Source organism: Pelodiscus sinensis, chromosome 22, assembly GCF_049634645.1.
Source record: "Pelodiscus sinensis isolate JC-2024 chromosome 22, ASM4963464v1, whole genome shotgun sequence".
Classification (NCBI taxonomy): domain Eukaryota; kingdom Metazoa; phylum Chordata; order Testudines; family Trionychidae; genus Pelodiscus; species Pelodiscus sinensis.
The window spans coordinates 22942566-22963492 of NC_134732.1; the positions used below are offsets into that span (position 1 = coordinate 22942566).

The 20927-nt window shown below is 53.5% G+C and overlaps 1 protein-coding gene across 11 annotated transcripts in view; it reads right to left on the reverse strand.

Annotated features, from left to right (window-relative positions):
• The window catches only part of GPSM1 (G protein signaling modulator 1), a 162867-nt gene that overhangs the window by 55621 nt on the left and 86319 nt on the right, over window positions 1–20927 (reverse strand). For 8 of the 11 annotated variants that reach the window (XM_075905594.1, XM_075905600.1, XM_075905595.1 and 5 more), the window contains one exon: window positions 133–203. In XM_075905594.1, coding sequence (XP_075761709.1) covers window positions 133–203 — 71 coding nt within the window. Of the gene's footprint in view, window positions 1–132; window positions 204–5212; window positions 5442–6652; window positions 7072–20927 lie in introns of those variants that run through there. The other 3 variants (XM_075905599.1, XM_075905601.1, XM_075905598.1) reach the window with 3 other exon arrangements.

The window sequence follows — 20927 nt, forward strand, 5'->3', positions numbered from 1 at the left end:
GTTAGATGAACCCAGCCAATGAGCCATCAGAGAGTCCTGCTGATATTTAATCTCCTTGGCCAGCAAATGTGACTTTGGTTGTGCTCCCTGCCTCCTCCCTCCACGCCTCCTTCAACAGACAGCTCTGCTTACCTTTTCCGAGGGGAACTTCAAGAGGTCTAAGCTGTCCATGCTGTTCCTTTGGATTCTCTTAGGCCTGGCTCCTGAAAAAAAACAAACGCAGACTAGCATGAAGGGACTGTCGCCTATCGTCAGCATTAATGCCATCTAGATAAAATTCAATCCACGGCTCCCATTAACTGGAGTGGTACAAAGTCAACAGGACAGGATGTTGCAGCCTGGTTGCCCTTGAGATTCAGAACATGTTTTGTTCCCTTTTGTTTTCAAACCACTATCGCAGTTCAGCTAGTAACAGTTAGAGCTACGCAAAGCATCTGATACCAAACTGGATGGCATGCCAGCGTAGGGCTTTAAGCCTAGGATCCGAGCCAGGTTCGGTATTGCCAGCTGAAAACATTCAACAACCACAAGTCTGTCTCCCTGCAAAAGTACGAGATTGACTTAGAAAACCAGGAGATGTAAGCAAATAATGTTTTCAGTTCCTTTTTTTGTCATCTGGTTTCTGAGCCTTTGGGATATGACCATGCCGCATCTTCAAGCTTCCCTCTACAACCACGAAGGCTAGAAACTTAAATGAAAGCCGACAGATTCACAAGCTAACGTGACTCCAGGAACAGACGCATCAGGAAAATGCACCACATACTGCAAGACTGACAGTACAATCATGGGGGCTGGCCACACTGATTAGAGTGACTCAGTTTCCAGCTAATTCATGTTAGGACACTGTTACTTCAGGAATATAATGGACGACCATGAGTTTAAACACTGACTCTAGAGTCCCCAAACTGTCTGTCTCCAGGTCTCCTGCTAGCATATTACTTCTTGCCTCTGCCCTTCAAATTAAACACATGTAGCATCCGCTACTATGCCATAGTCACTAAGTCTGGGAAAACCCCGCCTAGCACAACACGGCTACCTGGCTTTTCCCTCTTCCCAGGTGGCTAAGTGTGGGCGGGAACCATGCAACCTTCAGTGATTTCAGGTGGCAGAGTTACTGTGTTTAGAGGTTTGGGATCAGTTTTGGGTGGACGTTTTCAGGCTGAGAAAACAAAAGCAATGCTGATTCCCGAGAACGGAAACTACGGGGCTTTGCATGGTTCCCGTGACAGCAAATTCACCAAGAGCAAAACCGCTTTGATTTCCCACAGCAACAGCCATTAATAATCTCTGGTATTTGCATTACTGTAGTGCCCAAGTACCCGGATCAGGACTGAGGTGCCAAACACAAAGCAAGATAGCATCCCCGACTCCAAGAATTTACAATCCCGTTTGCAACTAATACGTGTAACAGACAATGTGGCAGAGGAAGGGCAGACGGCTGTGAGGAAGCATTACGCTTCTATGGGAAATATCGGTATCATGTTGAGTCCAGCTGCCCTGGGAGCCTCTGTGAAACGGGGTGTTTGCTCCAATCCCACAGATAGAGACAAACACCAACAGGATCTATATAGAGCATTCTTATTCTGAAATACCCACCCGGAGAAGTGAAAAAACAGATTGACAGAGCCAGAAGAGTACCCAGACATGAACTACTTCAACACAGGCCAAGAAGAGAAAACAACAGAATTCCACTTGTCATCACCTATAGCCCACAGCCTAAAGCCCTCCAACGCATTAACAACAATCTACAACCTATCCTGGAAAATGACCCCTTATTCTCACAGGCCTTGAGGGAAAGGTCAATCCTCGCCTACAAACAACCCCTGAACCTCAAACAAATTCTTTCCAGTAACCAAGCAACACACCTCCATCACAATCACCCGGGAACCCACCCCTGCAATCAGCCCCTGTACCAGCTCTGCCCACACTTCTACACTAGCAATTTCATCACTGGACCAACCCCATCAGCCACTACATCAGGGTTCTTTTAACTGCACATCCACTAACGTGATCTATGCCATCAAATACCAGCAGTGCCCCACTGCCATGGATATTGGCCAAACTGGGCAGTCTTTACGGGAAAGAATTAATGGACACAAATCAGATCTCCGACCTGCTAGAGAACACTTTGACCTGCCCAGGCACTCATTAATCGATCTCAAAGTCACCGTGTTGTTTCAGGCCAATTCCACAAGCCAAATACACAGGGAAGGTTGGAACTTAACTTCATTTACAAGTTTGATTCCGATCAGAGAGGAATGAATAACGATATCAGCTGACTCGCACACTGCCTTCCACGTCCTCATGACTTAACCAACCAAACACTGGGTGCTTATAGAGGTACACATTGTTATCAGCCTCTTGTAACTTGAACAATCCAATTCACTATTTTTTTCCCCTATTTCCCTCCCCACACGCTCTTTGCCCTCCCCCGCACTTTCCCTTATTTATTCTAGGATCTGGACTTCTAATACTCCAGTCATCTGAAGAAGTGGGTTGTACCCATGAAAGCTCATGATACCATCTACATGTTTTATTAGCCTTTAAGGTGCTGCTGGACTATTCATTGGTTTTTAAGTTTTTCCAGTTACAGACTAACTTGACTACCCCCTCTGAAGTTTATGACCCTAACAGTCTGCAGATCTCAGCTGTTTTGGGGCACCATGCCTGAGCCTTCTCACCAGCTATTCTGGAAGAAGCTGAGCTGATCGTCTCTCGGGCACATTCAGCGCATGGTTTCCATAAAATGAGAGTTTCAGATAACTCCTGGTGAGACTGGCACCGTAACAATAAAGTGGTCTAGTGCATGGAAATTTCATTCAATTAACCTACAGCTAATTGCACGGCTCCTCAACCCCGTCCCATCAGTCTAAACAGGCTTAGATTATTACAGTCCTAAAACCCTAGTTCGGCGAGACTCGAACACACATGCGGAAGCCCATCTCTACTCAGCAAAGCAGGCCAGCACCTGCTTAATTTCAAGTCACATTAAAGTCAACGGGATTTCAACATAAGCTTACAGTTAAGCATGAACTGAGGGCCTTTGCCAAACGGAACAGTTTGTGGCATCAGGACCTAAACAGAAATTACATTTCTCTGGCAAAAAGGGGTTTTTTGTTGGACTTGAAAACAAGGTACACACGGAGGCCACCCGCCACATCCCTCCAAGAGGGAGAGCTGTCGCCTTGCCAGAGCGGCGGAATCAGGGCCAAATTCTCAGCTGGCACTTGCTCAGCAAAGCAGGACTCTATCCCGGAAGTGAGGCAGTCGCTGCTGACATTGGCCAGGGTCCAGCCACAGAGCTCGCCAGCTTTTGGGCAGGTGGGAAAGAAGGCCTCTGTCACCCGGGCAGGGCTAGCTTGCTTTTGCAGAGTTTGCTTCCATCCCTGCCTACTTTGGCGAAGAGACCTTACAAAAGGCGCGTCTAGACTATGTTTTAATTTTGAAAGAGGAGATGCAAATTCTGCGGGAATTTGCATATCTTCTTCCAATCTCACTTTCAAAAGAGGCTCTTTTGAAAGTGAAAGTAGCCTGGATGCGGTTTTTTCGGGGGAAAAAGCCCTTTTTTCAAAAAACCGCGTAAACCTCCTTTTTTTAGGAAGAGCGTTTTTCTTGAAACAGCGTTTTCCCCCTGAAACCCCCCCACGTCCAGACTACTTTCACTTTTGAAAGACCCTCTTTCGAAAAAGCAATCGGAAGAAGAGATACCAATATCCTGTGGAATTTGCATATCCTCTTTCGAAATGAGAACGTAGTCTAGACGCGCCCAAAGCCTCAACAGCGGAAAGCTTGAATGATCGGGCCCAGCATTTGTACTCAGAACAGGAACAGGGCTTGAGTGAATGTATATGCGGGTCAAATTCTCTACTGGGTAAACGGACACGGTTCTGTTGCCCCAATACCCCTCCAGAGAGTTTGGCCTGCTGCCCTCCACTCATTTCACAGCATTCTGCAGACACAAACCTGAGCCCCGCCCTAGGGCATCACGGATGAGAGAACTTGGAGCCTAGAGAGAACACAGTCAGGGCGTAGCAGTTCTAAGCAAACTCGTTTCCAGATCTGGCTGCTGACAGAACAGAGGCTCCGCTACCTCCACTCCAAATCAGAGTTTCATCGAGGAACCTCCCATTGAAAAGAACAAGGCATTTCTCTTACAACATTCCTTTCAGAATAAGCTTTCCCAGCTACATATGCTGGGAAGGTTGCTCCGTGGACTCCAGGAATGCTTTGCTCCCTCTCGGCAGCCGAGAAAACGCTGAGAGAATCTGGGCATGAATATCGTTTTGCTCCTCGAGACGTTCTCCGTGGATTCGTCTGTATAAACAGGGAGTCCATATGGGAGCTGGGAAAAGGAAGGCTGGTGTGGGGGAGGAGAGGCGGTGGCGGTGTTAAGGACCATGAAGGTGCCCAGACATCTCCACAGCTACCTGAAGGATGCTGAAGGCACTGATTTTTCCTTGAAATAAGCTACAGCCTCCCACGTTACGTGCAGCGAAGGGTTTGGAACAAAGAAACTCAAACATGTAAAGGCGTCTCCCCATTTTGTTCTCGTTGACGCAATGCCTTTGAGAGGTGAAGTCCAGCGTCCTAGAGTAAAGCGGCCGCACCGGGAAAGGTATCCGATTAGATAAATAGAGATAATTTCTAGCCGCCTAAAGAGTAGTTAATTGTACGCCTGATGATAAACCATTAATCTTTGATCTGACAAACCTATCTCCCCTATCTGTATTCAGCTGAGACTTTCCCAGTAATTGGGGTGTACACAACAATTTGTTTTTCCAGTTGTGGCAGTTAGTTCTTCCTTTACTGCCACTAGGATTTCAAATTCAGCTGAGCCAAGGGAGGGACTACTTAAGAGTGAACACACACAGCTCCCCAAAAGACAGGCAGACTCCTTATCTATTTACCGGGGAGAGAAATTAAAGTCAGTAAGGGAGCAAAATTCGGAACCCAGTTACAACAATTTTGCCACACTTCCGTTGAGTCAATACCGTAAGCTGCAAGCAGCCCCATTCAAACGGCTGGGCAAAGAGTCAGGTACTTCAGTGTGAGGAAAGGTCTCAGAAGTTGGCCCCAAGTCTGGAGGAACTCCTCGGCGCTTACTGGAGTTTCTCCACATTTACACAGAGGTGCGACTGAGACCAGACTGAGGTGCCTTTCATCTTTGTATCGCATTCAGCCTCAAGAATAGCAGAGACACTTCCATACTCACCTAACCACTGGGAAAACGTGAATCCAGCTAACTCTCTATCATGGACCAGGGCAGCTCTTCAGATGGCTCCAAAGTAACGTGACGGTGCACTCTGTCCCCACTACCTACTCCAGATCATTTTTCCCTGAGATATTTGTAATAATCTAATATTCAGAAAAACAAATGGAGCCACTCTCTCTCTCTCTTGCTTCCGCTGATCAACAGCAGCAGCAGCAGCTGGGGATGCAAAGACTGCGCAGTTAAAAACCTGTGTCTGTTACCCTGTCGGGTTTTTTTCTTCTCCCCCGTAGTTATTGGCATGTTTATGAAGCCCACTGCAGACTAACGGAAAACCTCAGGAGCATTTCTAAATGCTCTCTCTGTCTTTAAGGTTTGCTGAGGTCTTTAATCTAGCAAGTTGAAACCTTCTTGTGAACATCAGCTGAGCAACCTAACTGACTGACTGTATTCATGGCTTATTTGTTTTGGAGAATTTGGGGATTTTTTTTTTTTTTTAATACTCAAGGTCATGGGTTGTTGTTTTTTAAATAATTTTGAAAAATCAGATCCACCTAATGAGCTAAACAGCTCGATTAACCAATGGGAATCTCTCTGGCTTGGCCATTTAGGCTGAGTTAGTTTTCACATTATAAGGCAGCCACCATCTGATATTAAAGCAGGCATAAGCGACGGATCCCAGGATAAACACACACAAGGTATGAACATAAGACCGGCCATACTGGGTCAGACCAAAGGTCTATCCAGCCCAGTACCCTGTTTGCCGACAGTGGCCAATGCCAGGTGTCCCAGAGGGAGTGAATCGAGCAGGTAACGATCAAGCGATCTCTCCTGCCATCCATCTCCACCCTCTGACAAACAGAGGCGAGGGGCACCATTTCTTACCCATACTGGCTAATAGCCATTGATAGACTTAACCTCCATGAATGTATCTAGTTCTCTTCTAAACCCTGTTATAGTCCTAGCCTTCACAACCTCCTCAGGCAAGGAGTTCCACAGATTGACTATGTGCTGTGTGAAGAAGAACTTCCTTTTATTTGTTTTAAACCTGCTGCCCATTAGTTTCATTTGATGGCCCCTAGTTCTTATATTATGGCCATATGTATATATGTCAGCACATATTTCAGATGTAAGCATAAACACATCCCTTCCCTTTTATACTCCCCATATCGACAAACACCCGTTTTTCATCTCTCTCTCTCTCCCCCACAGGCAGCCCCTCAGTTCTACTTACATCCAACACCAATATACATCCATAGCAAGCTCGCTCTCTTAGAAACACATTCTATATTTCCCCATTTTATATATTACTATTCGTAATATCCACCACCTTGGGGAGAATTAAAAACTCCCCTGTTTCTTTCTACCATCAGAAACAGCCTGGAGTGACAAAAACACGGAGATCAGGTTCCAGCGTCGCAGGCCACGGATTCAGTTGTTTACCAAAAGTGACTGGATTGGAAAATCCGCCCTTTTTTCTCTCCGACGTCCAGGGAATGGCTCCCCCTGGCAGTAGGAACTTTGCTTTTCAGCCTCAGGTCCACTGGACTCCTCGGGACTTTGCATCAGACACTGAAGAAGAAGAGTTCTGAACCATGGCCGCAGCGCAGGACTCCAGCGTGACAAGCAGGAACGTGCAGCTTCCCCTGGTCTCCACCCATCTAGCCCAAGTGACATTAATAAGTCAGAGCATGGTGCGACTTCTCGACAGACGGGAAGATGCAGGGATGTCCCACGACACCTCTACAACTTTTATCTTCCTGGGGAGCTGCTAATACCACCACCACCGGGCCCTGCTCCAGCACCTTCTGCACACGGCTGGGGAAGGTGGGTATTAGTCCCATTTCATAGATTGGGAAGGTGAGGCCTGGGCAGGGTTAGTGACTCACCCAAGATCACGCGTGGAAATTATGTGCCTTGGCAGGGCTAGCTGGGTAGACCAGGATGGGAGTAGCTCAGTTCTCGGGTACTTGGAGACACTGCAGCACTTCATGCCCTTGCTATTGGCCCTTCACTGGTCACAACTAACAACAGTCACATAAATATTCACATGTGTATTTTGTTAGTTTCTAAGGGCTACAGGACTACTTGGTTTTTTTTTTTTTTAATTACAGACTAACATAGCTACCCCTCTGAGACTTCTAAACATTCACACAAGCTTTTCAAAACATGTTCTGATTTGTGCTTGCAAGAGGCAATTTATTTATATGCATACGCTGGACAGTAATGGGCACGTGCTTTATGGAAGGTTTTCTAATTTTGCAAAACATCAGGCCTACACTGAATCACCACAGCTGGGGTTTTATCATGCAACTCACTGATGTTAAAGAGATTTCCAGTGCCCCAAACTTCTTAATAGCTGGGTTTTTCAGTGAAATACTCTAAAGAGGGAGAGTGCGAACGGGCGCTAGAGGAAGACACTTGGAAAAGATGAATTACTGGATTTTAAAAGGCTTTTTGTTGCGTTTGTATCCAACCAGAAGAACAGAACAGAGGCCCCCAGTCTGTAAATATTGACACAGGAATAATTTTAGGCATGCCGAGACTTGTGCGCCACTCTGCACATGTGAGCAGATCGGCCAGGTTCAACCAGCTTACGCCCAGGAGTGACGTTACAGGCAGGCGTCTACTGGGAGCAACAGGAGAGACCCACTTTGCCTGGGATTTCTGACTCTCAAACAGGAGCACCGGCGTTTTATTCTCTGTGCATCCTCTCCAAGCCCTGGAGGAAACCTCTTGATTCAAACACTTCCCTGCGGAGAAGGGGATTCAATAGACCGTCTGTGGGCTTAAGGAAGCACACGGGGTATACAAGGAAATCTAAAAGTATCATGCAGGCTGGATTTTCGGTTACCCTAGATGCACACGGACATCCTGACAAGGGGATTTTTCAGTCTGGATTAACTTCATTTCACAGTTCAGATTGAGGGCTAAGATTCCAATGCGGTGAGTTCTGAGTTGTGCACGTAATGGTTTCTGCCACTGAAATCTTATTGCTATTCATTTGTACTGTGCCGTGGGCACCTATATAGGGCTAGGCACTGTGCACGCACACCGTGAGAAACAGCCCCAGCCTGAGCGCCCACAGACACGACAGAAGGGAAGTCACTACAGTCACACAGCAGGTCGGTGTCAGAATCAGGAACCCAGGTCCCCGCCCTAATACACTTCATGCTGAACCCCGTTGCTAGTGCGACAGCAATTGATTTCACAAGAGTTTCATCATCCCGGGTCGCAGCCGAACCACTCCTCAAACAGGCCCCTCCTCCTCCTCTTGGTTGTCGATCTGACCCAGAAACAAAACGATAAGGGGCAGTTTGGATCAAGGGATCAAACGCTAACCCCATGGGGGTTAGGGAGGCGTAGGAGGGAGGGAGGAAAATGTGAGGTTCTCTGCTAGCATGGGGCATAGAAGCTGTTTGCAACCCTACAATCCGATCTGTGCTGTAGGGGGACCTTTGCACCCAGAACAGGACCGACGGATCCATCCATGTGGATGAGTCTGCAGGATCCGGGACTCTAATTGGATCAGCAAGAGAAAGACAGGCAAATAAGAACCTGAAATCTGAACCCTAAGACCGGATCTAAATCCCTGGATCCAGCCTGCCACGGCAGTTTGGGAACAATCAAAGCCAGAAATCACCCGTTCTCCAAGCGGGATGCCAACAAAATCCAGGATGGCAGGCAAAGCCTGAGGTCACATCTCACAAGAACATCAGCCAAGAGGCCGGACCTCAGTGAGGATTCAGCCACCCATGCAAACGGCAGCTCCTTAGCCCGTCGCTGGATACTGTACACCGCCGACAGCAGCCAGGGCAGCCGTTCCAGGTTAGCCGTGTCACTGGCTTAGCCAGCCTGCGGGTGGAGTAACATCCCAGCTGTGACACCGGGTAAGGCTCCCTCATTCCCCCGACGCCTGCTGCTGGAGCCTGGAGCGTATCTGGTGTTCTTTGTAGGATAAAACAGCAGGTGGACGGTGGGGAGAGAGCACACACCCAGAGGGGACGGCAGGTCTGCTTAGAGCGCACCGGTCTTCCCTGTAATTAGCACACATTAACAGAGGGAAGCATTTATGGGCTCTCAGAAATCAGTGCTGGCACATTCCACGGGCAACATGCCATAGACGCGCTTTATTCTGGCAAAAAGGCCAGCCAAACAGGGAAGCACCCCTTAATCAACCCCCAGCTTTCATCCCATTGCTTCTCAAGCCATTTAGCTTAACCAGGAGGTTAAGGGGTGACTTAATCACCGTCTATAATTACCTACAGGAGGAACAGCCATTCCAGAAGGGCCTCTGCGGTCTAGCAGACAAAAAGTCTAACAAGATCCGGCCGGTGCAGTTGAAGCTAGACACACGCAGATGGGAAATAAGGCGTAAATGTTTAATTAGCTGTTGGAACAACTTCCCAGGGGTTGCGATGGAGTCAACGCTATTGGCAAGTTTTAAATCAAGATGGAGTGTTGTTCTAAAAACTGCTCTAGTGCCAACAGCAGGAAGGCCCATGGCCCGCGTTAAACGGCAGGCCAAACTAGAGGATGCCAGTGATCCTGTCTGGCCCTGAAATCTACAATCCAGAAGAACACCTTATCTCAAAGGAGACTCCAGAGGCGCAGAGTGGAGCAGAGGCAGAAATTCCCTCTTCCGCCCCCCACTCAGACAGCACCCGTGGCTTTGATGTCTCTCTCCTGGACGTTCTTTGCGGACCCAAAGGACAGACATGGCAGAAGCCGAGGAAGACGACAGCCATTGGGATTTGCCAAAATGAGCCACCGAGCCTTTTGAAATCCGCCCTGGGTGCAGGGTGATGACGAGGAGTTGGGACACTACCTGAGTCCTTTATGGCTTCCACGGATGAATAGGGATTTTTTCAAAGGCAGACAAGGGCACAACCCAGCATGAAAAACAATCCTTTGCTAAGTCAACTAACCCAACTCCCCCTGTGACTAGAACAGGAGGGATGGGGGCGGGAGGAAGGAGAACCGTGGCCGTGCCTTTGCTTAATACCATGCGCCCCATTCATTGCAGGTTGCACCTCTATAAACCAGGACTCTCTGGTCTGGCAAGATGTGCCGTCCGGCAGGACCACGGACGTTCCCGGATCAGAGACTCCCAGCTGCTGTGGGGGGTTGGGGAGCCTGGGAGCACCAAACCAATGCCGGGGGGGAAGGAGCTCAGCGTGTGCGCCCAGCAGGGCTGCCTGACGGGCTGAGAGCCGGTGCACGACATAGCTGGATGAGGGGGGCAGGAAGCCTGGCCATGACTCAGCTGGGAAACCTGGGGGAGCCAGCAGCAGAGGGGCCAGAAATGACCTCCCCTGATCTGGCATAATCCCTCATGCAGGTCCGAGAGATGGAGTGGGAGGTTGGGCCAGGGAGGTCCAACCTGTGCAAGGCTTGGTGAGCTTGCCATGCTCTCAACCTCGGGCCCAGAGGCCACAGAGCGAGGCCTCGGGTTCGTGCCACAGTGCCACCCTTCGGACGTTTCTTCAACTTGAAACATTCAGCCACGTTTCTATGGGAAGCTCACGATGCTTCCCATGATGCTTTTCAGGCCATTGAAGGCACAACCCTTGTGTGCATCTGGCCAGTGATGCAAACGCCCATCCACTGGGCAGCCGTATCAGACGTGGGCTGCCAGTGGCCTTGGCACACGCCAGCAGCGCCACGGGTCACCCCACGTTATTCCGAGGCACTCCCGAGGGCAATCTACGGAAGAGCAGCACATTATGAGACAACACGCACGAGGCATTCTGCTTCCTAGTGGAAACAAGCCCCCCCATCTTCCCCCACGTTTCCAAACACCGTTGAATTGGGGAGACGAGCACGCTGACAGGCTGGGGTCAGGACTGAGTCAGACGGAACAACGCTGCTTCCTCCGACCCTGGCATTTTCCACGGAGGGCTGCTGACAGCCAGGCCTGATTGTGCTGAGTTTGTGAGGCTGCAGTAACCGGCGGTGCAGTCACAGCAGTAACCACTCCACACAAAATAAGAAGTGATCACAGAAGCCAGCGGGACGGGAAGACCGGCTTCCATGAGATTGTGCCGAGCTCTGAAGAGCTGTCTTCACCAGCGGAAAGAGCAGCACACGGCGGAGTCCATCTTAGCCCCTGAACAGAACCCCAAAGAGAGAAGAGTTTTGAGGGGTTTCTCCCCATGGCAAAGCTGTTCTCTGAAAAGAAATAGCTCACACAGCAGCCGCATCGCACATCTCCACCGAGCGGCTCCTCAGCTGCCTGATTTAGCAGGAGACGCACCACGGTTTTGTCACCCTCGTTCTACGCCCTCCGGCAGCCTGCGTGACAGCTGGACCACTGGCTCAGAATAGCAGTAATACTATTTCACAAGTACACGGCCCCTAGGAGCCCAGGGGAGCGCGGCAGCCTGTGGGCTCCTGCAAGCCGGCGCGCGGCGCCTGATGTAACGGAAGAGGAGGGGGAGAGAGGAAAACCATAGACAGGACACGCCCTGTCTTTCCACCCAGCCGGGAGATCTGGAATGGCCACCCGGGACAGGCAGCACCTGCGCGGAGAAAGCCCCTCACACGAAAACCCCCCCGGTGGAAAGTGCATCTGGGAGTGCTCTGGGGGCACTGACGGCTGTCGGGGGGCAGGCAGGGGGTGTTCTCTGCCTGGGCCCCGCCTCTTCTGACAGCACAGAGCCGCCCTCCCCCTCGCCCCGGGGCCTGGCATGGCTGTCAGCTCCCCTGGACTCGGGTTCGTGAAGGATCCTGGCTCCTCGAAAGGGACCTTCCTACACACATGGACCCCCGGCTGCCCTAGGGCGCTTGGCGTCTCCGTTGAGGAGCTGCAGGAAGCAGTTCAAGAAGGGAGGGGCACTTTACAGGGGGCGGCACATCTCTAGCGGCTCGAGCCGGTGCCGGGGGCCTCGTGCGACAGACTCGGGGCAGCTGGCTCCAATGGTTTGGCGGAGGGCAGACATACCAGGAGCTGGGCAAATGGTTTTTTGTCAGAGCCCAACCGGCAAAACTGGACAGGGGAAGAGGGCAGGAGGGGAAACCAAGTTCCAGCCAAGCCCCTATCAATTGTGTGTGGCCGAAACCAGAGTCAGAAGGGAATCAGAGCCTAGAAGCGTGAGGGAATCCGGAGCCAGTCGGAGTCCAAAGCTTCCAGGAGACTCAGCTCTGGCCGTGCTCCAAGATCCAGTCCAACAGCCTTGGGATGAGGGTGGGGCTTTACACTGGTCAAGAGCAAGCCCAGGCATCATTCCAGGCACAGCAGGGATGGGCTTGGAAGAGAACCCACCAAAAAGAGGGGGTGTCCTCTCTGGGGCTCCCTAGGACAGCCAGGATACTCTGAAGCATGGGTTCCCAAATTTGGGAGAGGGAGGGGGCGAGGCAACCCAGCCCTCCCCCCGCCGCATCAAGTGTTGCTGCCCCGGTCAGTTCCTTTTTTTTTTTTTTTTTTTGTTCAACAAGTTTGCTGTTGGCGGGGGGGGGGGGGGGGGGGGGGGGGGGGGGGGCGCACGCGTGAGGGTTTTTCAAAAATCGAAAAGGGGGCGTGATGCTGAAAAGTTTGGGAACCGCTGCTCTACAGGGACCTCAGAGCCATAGGCTGGAAAGCTCAGAGCTGCTTACAGGACAATTACCAGCTTGTAGAAATAAGCGGCAGCTCAAAAAAAGGAGCCGAGGCTCAGCTAGGCAGTGACACGGTGTAATTAACATGGGCGGGCGGCTTCTGAGGCAGCTCCACAGACACAAGGAAGGCAGCTGTGTCCTCCAGACGGATTCAGGAAGGGCACAAACAAACAGCGGCTCGCCCCAGCCCCTCCGTCTGCGCGGCTCCGCCTCAGCTGCCCACTCCCTGGAAAGAGGCACCGGACGGATACACCTGCCGCTGGCTTCTCAGGCGCGTTAGCTGCACAGGCCTCTTGTTAACAGGGCGCCTTCGAGCAATGGAGCAGAGCTGCAGTTGTCACAAGGACTCCTGCCGGAGGAGGAGCCAGCTGCTAAGACAGGCATGGGACCGTGCACACGAGAGATCGGTGACCAAACCGGGTCGCTCCCTCCCGCTGTGACCCACGTACGACGGAAGGGGGGCGGTGGTGCCAGCCTGCGGGCCCCCTTATGTGGAGGTGTCATCAATGCTAGCGCCCCAGGGAACTCCCCCTTGCCGTGCTAAGCAAGTTACAGCTCTCCTGAGGGCCGGTTTCCCTCTGCTCGCATGAACCCGGGTAGCGACACGGAAGTCAATGGATCCAGAACAATTCTCACCAGCGAGGGATCTGGCCTCGGATAAAGGAGAGATCTCAGTCACCCCTACAAAACCCTGCGAGCGATGCAGCCTTAACCTCTTCACTGCCATGTGAAACTCTTCCCATCGCAGGGGAAGCATAAAAGGCTTGGAGTCAAAAATCCCTTTGCGCTACTCGGGCACTCGGTTACTATAGCGACGGGGCCACGAACGGGTCTAGATGCAGATGCTCTGGAGTGCGTTATTCAAGGTGCTTTGCAGACCTTCTGGGCTTGTGCTGCCGTAGCGCAGGCCTCAAAGCACTCTCGCATTACTGACCTCTCGTGTTTCAGCAAATTCTCTGGTTCGGCACCGGTCAGGGCCTGAGGGTGTTGGACTAGAGAGGTTAAACCGGTATAATAAACATCATGCTTTCGACCGCGGGGCCCTGTGCGTCTCTTGTGAAGCAGCGTCGTTCTGTATGCGTGGGAAAGAACCATTCATCTTCCCCTCTCAGCCACTTTCTAGACCCAGGGAACAAGACACTGCTCTTACCTGACAGGCACCTGGCCGTGGCATGTGTGTTCTTCCATTTACCTGTGCCGTGTATTTCAGCTAAGAACATCACAACCACCATCACAACAACCTTGGGCTGGACAAGGAAACCTACTGAATGTTTGACCTAAACACCGTGAATACCAAGAAACCAAGACAGAGGCGTGGGTGGTCCAGGGCTCCTCTGGTTCAAACACAAAACAAACTTTTATGAAGGACAAAATATTCCCAACATTATTTGCCCCTCCTGAAATAAGAAGAGTGGAAGGGTTCACCGAAGGGGCCATGGGATGCCCTAGCAAGCGTCAACTGGCATCTCCATCCGTATGCACGTACATGTGACGCCAGAAGAGGCATCATCTCGGCTCATTTTCTCAGCCGCCCTGATCCCTGACAACAGAAGACAAGTTGAGCAATCTCCTCTGACAGCCAGAGAAATGAACACGTCCGTTTCATTAGCTCACTGCCCATCCCGCCGAACCCGGAGACGTTGCCTTCTCCTGTGACCGAAACGAGACATGCTGTGCTGTGCGCTTATGTCTGCTTAAGAACGAGGCAGCTGGAGGTAGCTACAAAACAGCCTGGAAGGAGATTCTAAAACGTGGGTTACGTATTTTTAAGTGGCTCACTCAACTGAGCATTCCAAACAATTGAAACTGGAGTGACTTTAGATAGAGACTCAACCCCTCCCCCTGGAGTGTTTAGAACGGGCTTGTGATTTAACAGCTGTATAACGAGACAATAGCATTCCTGAGAAGGCGTAGCACCACCCGAGTGCTAGTGCTTTACTGGGAAGCGCGTGGGAGAGGTTCCCTGCCTTGAAGAACTCAGAATATAAATAAGATTGTCCAACCTAAATTTCTTCTAAACATGTTTGATCGTACTAACCAGACCAGAATGTGTTCTCCCTCATGCTTGGGTCAATCAGAAGGAACTCTGATGAAATCAAGAGTTTCACCAACATCAAAGCTACCTGAATCAGAGAAGAATAAGGTGTAGTCAAGGCCACGGGGCTTAATTTTCAGAGGGATGGAGCACAGACAACTCCAGATCAGCTGTGGTTGAGAAGCAGAAATCACGTCATTTACACCTTCTCTACACTACACAGTGGATCCACGCTGCAGCAATCAATCCATCGGCCATCAATTTATTACATCTGCTTAGACATGATAAATCGATCTCAGGGTGCTCTCCCGATGACTCCGGTACTCCGCCAGGACGAGAAGAGTAGCTGGCATCGACAGGAGAGCAGCCCTGTGACGGCGCGTTGGGGGTCCCCCGTCTCCTGCACCCCGAAATGGCACAAACAGACTGCACCAGCCGGTGGAATAGAGGAAGTTTATTGCCTCTCCAGGATACAGCACAGCACAGATGGAATCTGGTCACAGAGCTGGGCTAGGATGCCTCAGGCCCCCTTGAGATGGGGGAGACTGGGCCCCTAAACTCCAGCCCCTCTCCCTAGGCTGTCTCCTCCATGCTCACAGACAGCAATTCACTAACACTCTTCCAGCCCTGCCCCCCAGCCAGGGTAGAATTCCACCTTCCTTTGTTCCCCTCCATGGGGGGTGTCTGGTTCAACAGGTTTGGCATCACCTTTGCATAATGAGGTTTTCCCTGCTGGGTCTTGCTCCAGACAGCAGAGGTCACCATAGCCCAGCAAGTACCCCCACTACGTCACAAGCCCCCACCGACCTTACTGCACGCAAGACGCCGTGGTGAGACGTCAACTTCAGCAAAACTATTTGCATAGCTAAAGTAGATCAACCGTGCTGGTAAGTGTAGACGAGGCCTTTTTTCGCTAAGCATGGACGTAGCTGCATAACAACAGTCACCGGAGACTGGTCATGTTGCCCTCTGCCACTGAGCGCGTTCAGAAAACGTGAATGACCCTTGGCCAGCTGGTGAGCGTGAGGACGAAAGGGTTAAATCTCTCCCAAAGTCTTGGGAAAAGGTGACCGGGCGTTGGCAGCAGTGCGTTCTTGAGTCCCTGCAATTTATCCTGCTCTGGCTGAACGTAGGAACGGTCTGGCTCCAGCGTCCAGCTGAAGCTCTTAGCAGCCTGCCCTTGAAAGGAGTTAACAGCGGGAAACCAGCAGATCGGAAGACTCAGAACAAGACCCCCAGGAGACCCATGGCTCTCTAACCGGTGACACACCAGCACTGGCTCCACACCGTTCAGCACGAGGCACCAGGCGCCCCCCAGGAAGCTAGGAGATGCCACCCCCGCGGGCTTTGTTTTCCGGCATTTTGAGCGGCTGTGGTGCTAGGGTCGGGGCAGGCGGGCCCAGGACAGGTCACTGCCCTGCACAGCTCTCCGCGTGTGCGTCAGACCCCATCTGCGGCATTCCCTCCTGGGCCCCGCCAGCAATGGATCAGCTGCCCTGTTGGCACGTGACCAGCCTGCAGCCAGGCCTCCCGACGAGCGAGAGCGGTGCCCCCCTCGCCCGTCATTCCTGTCCAGGCCCTCTGCGCTACCAATGCCATCTCGCCAGCCTTGCTGCTGGCCAGGCTGCCAGGAGACACGCGAGAGAGCTCCCCAGAGTCCAAGCGCTCACGTGCCGGTGGCCTGCGCCGCTGCCCGGCCACAGACACGGCGGCGCAAAGCCCACACGTTCCAGCAGCCACTTTCGCTGAAGGGACACCCTGAAAAATTCCACCCTGCTAGTGGGCCGGCCTAGACCGGTCTGTGCCTTCTGGTAACAGTTCCACCCCCAGCCCCGTCCCATCCATCTGCCCAGCTGGCAGGTTTCCCCACGAGGGAGAGACCAGCCTGAGGAGCTGCCGGGAACGAGAGTAGGAGCTCTGCTCTGTCTAAGGTACCCAACAGACCTGAGCGAACCCGCCGGGGGAGAGGCAGCACTCCCCAGGCCTGCGGGGAGGGTAGCCTAGTGGTCTGAGCACAGAACTTGGACCCACAACCTCACCAGCTCTAATCTAGCTCCAAAAATCATTCCCCGCGGGAGTCCTTTAACCCTTCTGCATCTCAGCCTGCAGAGAGATCAAATTCACCTTCCTCCTCGCGGTGAGGCGGGGATCGCTCCACGCCCACCAAGCGCCAGGCGCTACAGCCGGTCTTACTACAGGCTGGACTTTCCTGATCCAGGAACACCCGGAGTACGGGGAAGCGGCGGCAGACCCTCCCCCCCAGCTGGGGGAATGGCAGCACCCTTGCCTTACAGCTTTTCCCCACGGCGCCTATAGCGGCGGGAGGAGGGGGGCATGGAGCCACGGGTGCCAGAGAAGCACCCCACCTCCCTCTGCCTCATACCCAGACCCCGCAGCACCCTCCCTGGCCCCACAAAATCTGCAATCTGCTTCCCAGCGTGGCCGTCCTGAAGACATTCAAGTGTACTGGGAGCAAGCGCCTGAAAAATGAGACTCCGCAAGGCAATCCAGCCCGCGCTGCCCCTGCGGGGGGGTACGCCCTTCCTCCGCCTCAGAGCGGAGACCAGCCCCCAGTCCCCAACCCGAGGGGTGAACGTGCTCCAGGCTGCTGACGCCTCCTGCCTCTGGATCGCATCCCAGCACAGACCATGTTTTCCACCGTCGGCAGCTGCCTTGGCTTCCCCTCGCTGTTTGCACAGCAGGCTCCCTTCATTCTCTGCAGGCAGCCAAAACCTACGCTGGCCCGCTCCCAACTCCCCCCCTCGGCCAGAGACTCTTTGGCTTCACAGCAGGCCCCCCGCCTGGGGGGGGAGCCCCTCGGAAGAGCCCCGCGACAGAGCCCTCCGGCTGCCTCAGCTGCCTGCCCGCGACAAGGCTGGGGCCAGCCGGAGCCCGAACCTTCCCATCCCTCCACGGAGACGCGGGGCTGCCTTCACCCTCGCCGGGCTGCGGGGACGGCTCTGGGATCCCAGGGCGGGACAGCGCCGTCTCCTCTGCCGCTCCGGTGGGCCCCAAGCAGGGCCGGCCCTAGGCGGATGTGACATACATTCCCGCACAGGGCAGCTGAAAACTCGGGGCCCCACATTTTCAGGTGCCCCCAGGCAGCTGCATGAGGGTGGCCCTCTCCCTCCTTCCCCTCCCGCTCTCTCCTGCGGGCAGCAGCAGGGATGCCTTCGCCCTGCCTCTCCCCTCGCCCCACCTGCACCCGGCCCCTGCGCCACTCGGCCAGCAGCCAGCCACTAGGGAGGGCTCCCACCCGCCAGGCTGGGGCAGAGAGGAGTCCCCAGCTTTTGTAGCTCTGCTCCAGCCTCGGGGAAGCTCTCAAGCTCAGGTAAAAGCTGCTTGGGAGGGGGGTAAAGAAGCCCCAAACCCAGCCCCTGACAGAATCTGGGGGGGGGGGGGAGAAGCATTGAGCTCCAGGCCCCAGCAGAAGCCATGCGGGCGGGGAGGCCTGAATCCTGGGCAGACAATTGTGGGGAGAGGGAGGGAGGGACGCCCCGACCCTGGCAGAAGCTGTGGGGGAGGAGGAGGAAGGGAAAGATGCTCCAAGCCCCAGGCTCCCAGCAGAAGCCACATGGCAGGGGGGAGGAGAAGCCCTGAACCCCAGGCAGAAGCTGCGCAGAGGGTTGTGGGGTAGGGGGGTAGGAAGGGAAGTCCCAGACCCCTGGCAGAGGCTGCATGTGGGGAGGGGCATCAGTTGTGTAGGGGTCCCATAAAGTATAAGGGCACCCCTGGTTCCACGGTGCCCAGCTGCGCTTCAGAACCACGTGGGCCATCAGCCCTTCGCCACCCTACCCTGGGTATCTCTGAGGCCAAGCCTGCCCCCCCTCCCCCCACACACAGGAAAACAGAACGGCGCAAGCAGCAGCCCCATTTCCCCAGCCACTGCAGCTGGCTCCCAAGTGGGAAGGGGGCATGTGGTCTCCAAGGCCCGTTCTGCCCTTGGTCACTCTACTGACAGTGCCAACGGAGGGGCCCGTGGGAACACTCACTCCCCCCCCCTCCCCAGGCACTGCATGCGAGTCCTGGGGATCTATCGGAATCCCAGGTAGAAATCAGACACAAGGAAACCGAGGCAAAGGGACGGGGCGGGCCTTGCTCCAAGACACACAACAGAGCCAGACCTAAATCGGAGTCCTCCCAGTCCCAATCCGGCACCCTGCCCGTGCACCATAATCCCCTAGGCCTGCAGGAGACAGGGACGGGAGTGGAGAAGAACAGAGCGTCCCGGCCACAGGATCTGGATTGGGCGCTCCTGCGGAGGAGCTGTTCTGTCTGCACACAGCCGGTGCGATACCAGTCCCTCGAGCCTCCCGGGGCGCCAATTCCGTTCCAGCCCAGATCCCCCTGGCTGGGTGGGAACCACCACACGGGGACGGCTGAATAACTGCCCCGCTTAAACAGAACTGGTAAGGCCAGGCAGTCCCAGCCAGCCGGAGCACCAGCCTGGACAGCAGAGGGGGGAACGTCCTTAGCAAAGCACCTAGGCTGCATCCGAAGACAAGGCAGGACCTCAAGGCAAGGCAGGGCAGCTAGACACAGAGGGTTGCAACAATGGAGGGCAGCCTGTGGCCCAGCAGGGGTCAGTATAGTCCAGGAGATCCTTTGTTGATGGTTGTCCATGCGCTAGTTTTCGTCTGCGTCGTTTTTCCCTACCAGTGTTACTAAAGTGACCGGCAGGTGCAGTGCGGTGCGGGCTGATTGCACACAACACCGGCGGCAAGAGCCGCGCGCTCCCGCGGCGTCCAATCCCAGCGCTGCTACGCTGCCGTCGGCACGAGGGATGTTTGAATGGAAACGACTGACCGTTTAACCGATAAACGGATGCTTATCGGATAACCGTGTCGGTTACACTCAACGGAGCCGGGTGGGCAGAGGCCGGCGGCCCTGTTCCCGAGGAGACTTGGCGGCACGAGTCATCGTGTGACCGCTGAGATTGTCAGTGATTACACGGTTACCATAAGAAACGATTTTTAACATCCCTAATCGTCACCCCCGCAAATTCATAGAACCGCAGAGCTGGAAGAGACCTCAGGAGTCATCAGGTCCAGCCCCCTGCCCAAGGCAGGACCAATCCCAACTCAATCAACCCGGCCAGGGCTTTGTCAAGCCGAGACTTAAACACCTCTAGGGATGGAGATTCCACCCCCTCCCTAGGGAACCCAGCTCAGGGCTTCCCCACCCGCCTAGGGAAAGAGTTTTTCCTAATCTCCAACCTAGACCTCCCCTGCTGCAACTTGGGACCATTGCTCCTCGTTCTGTCATCTGCCCCTACTGAGAACAGCCTCTCTCCATCCTCTCTGGCACTCCACTTACAGCGGAGGCAGCACGGCCTGATGGACCTCGTTGCTATTCCGGTCTCTGCCACTACATCACTGTGTGTTCTAGGCAAGTCACATCACCGCTCTGTGCCTCAGTTTCCCCAGCTGTTCACGGGGGACGAGAAGACGACGACTCCTTTGTACAAGGCTTTGAGGCCTACAAATGGAAGGGGCTCTAGCAAACTGTGCCTGTTTATTTACTTGAGGGGGACAGGTTTGAGCTGGTTTGTCAGAAATCTGATGCGAGCAGGTTCTTTAGGGACATTCGCGGCCTTTCCCTTTCCCCAGACACTCACTGATTTGGGGAGGGAGACGCCCCCATTCTGGGAGGTAACGTTGTGGTCTGGGCCCAGTCCCTCGGAAGAGACTCTAAGTCTAACGCATCCGAGAAAACAGAAGATGAAGCTTCCAGTGCGTGTCCAAACTGCAGTGAGGGAGTTTGGGGCGATGGTGCCGGTCACTTACATTTCTCCAGCCTGGGTCCTCAACCCAGCAGGAAGTGGGTGAAATTCTCAGGCCCTTAAAGCCTAGGAGACCTCAGTTCCCTACATTAAAAGTGCCAACCTCTCTTGAGCAGAAGAACTGCAAAATCCTTTGTTTTCCAACGCTGCTGCATATGGGCCCACATACCCATGCCGGGAGGAATGACTGCAGCCCGTTTATTTGCTCTCTCTCTCTGTTCCTCTGGTGCGTTCTCCTTCCCTGCTCGGCATGTTTGTGCTGCGTGACAAGGTCACTGATTTCACAAGACGATTCCGGCCACCAT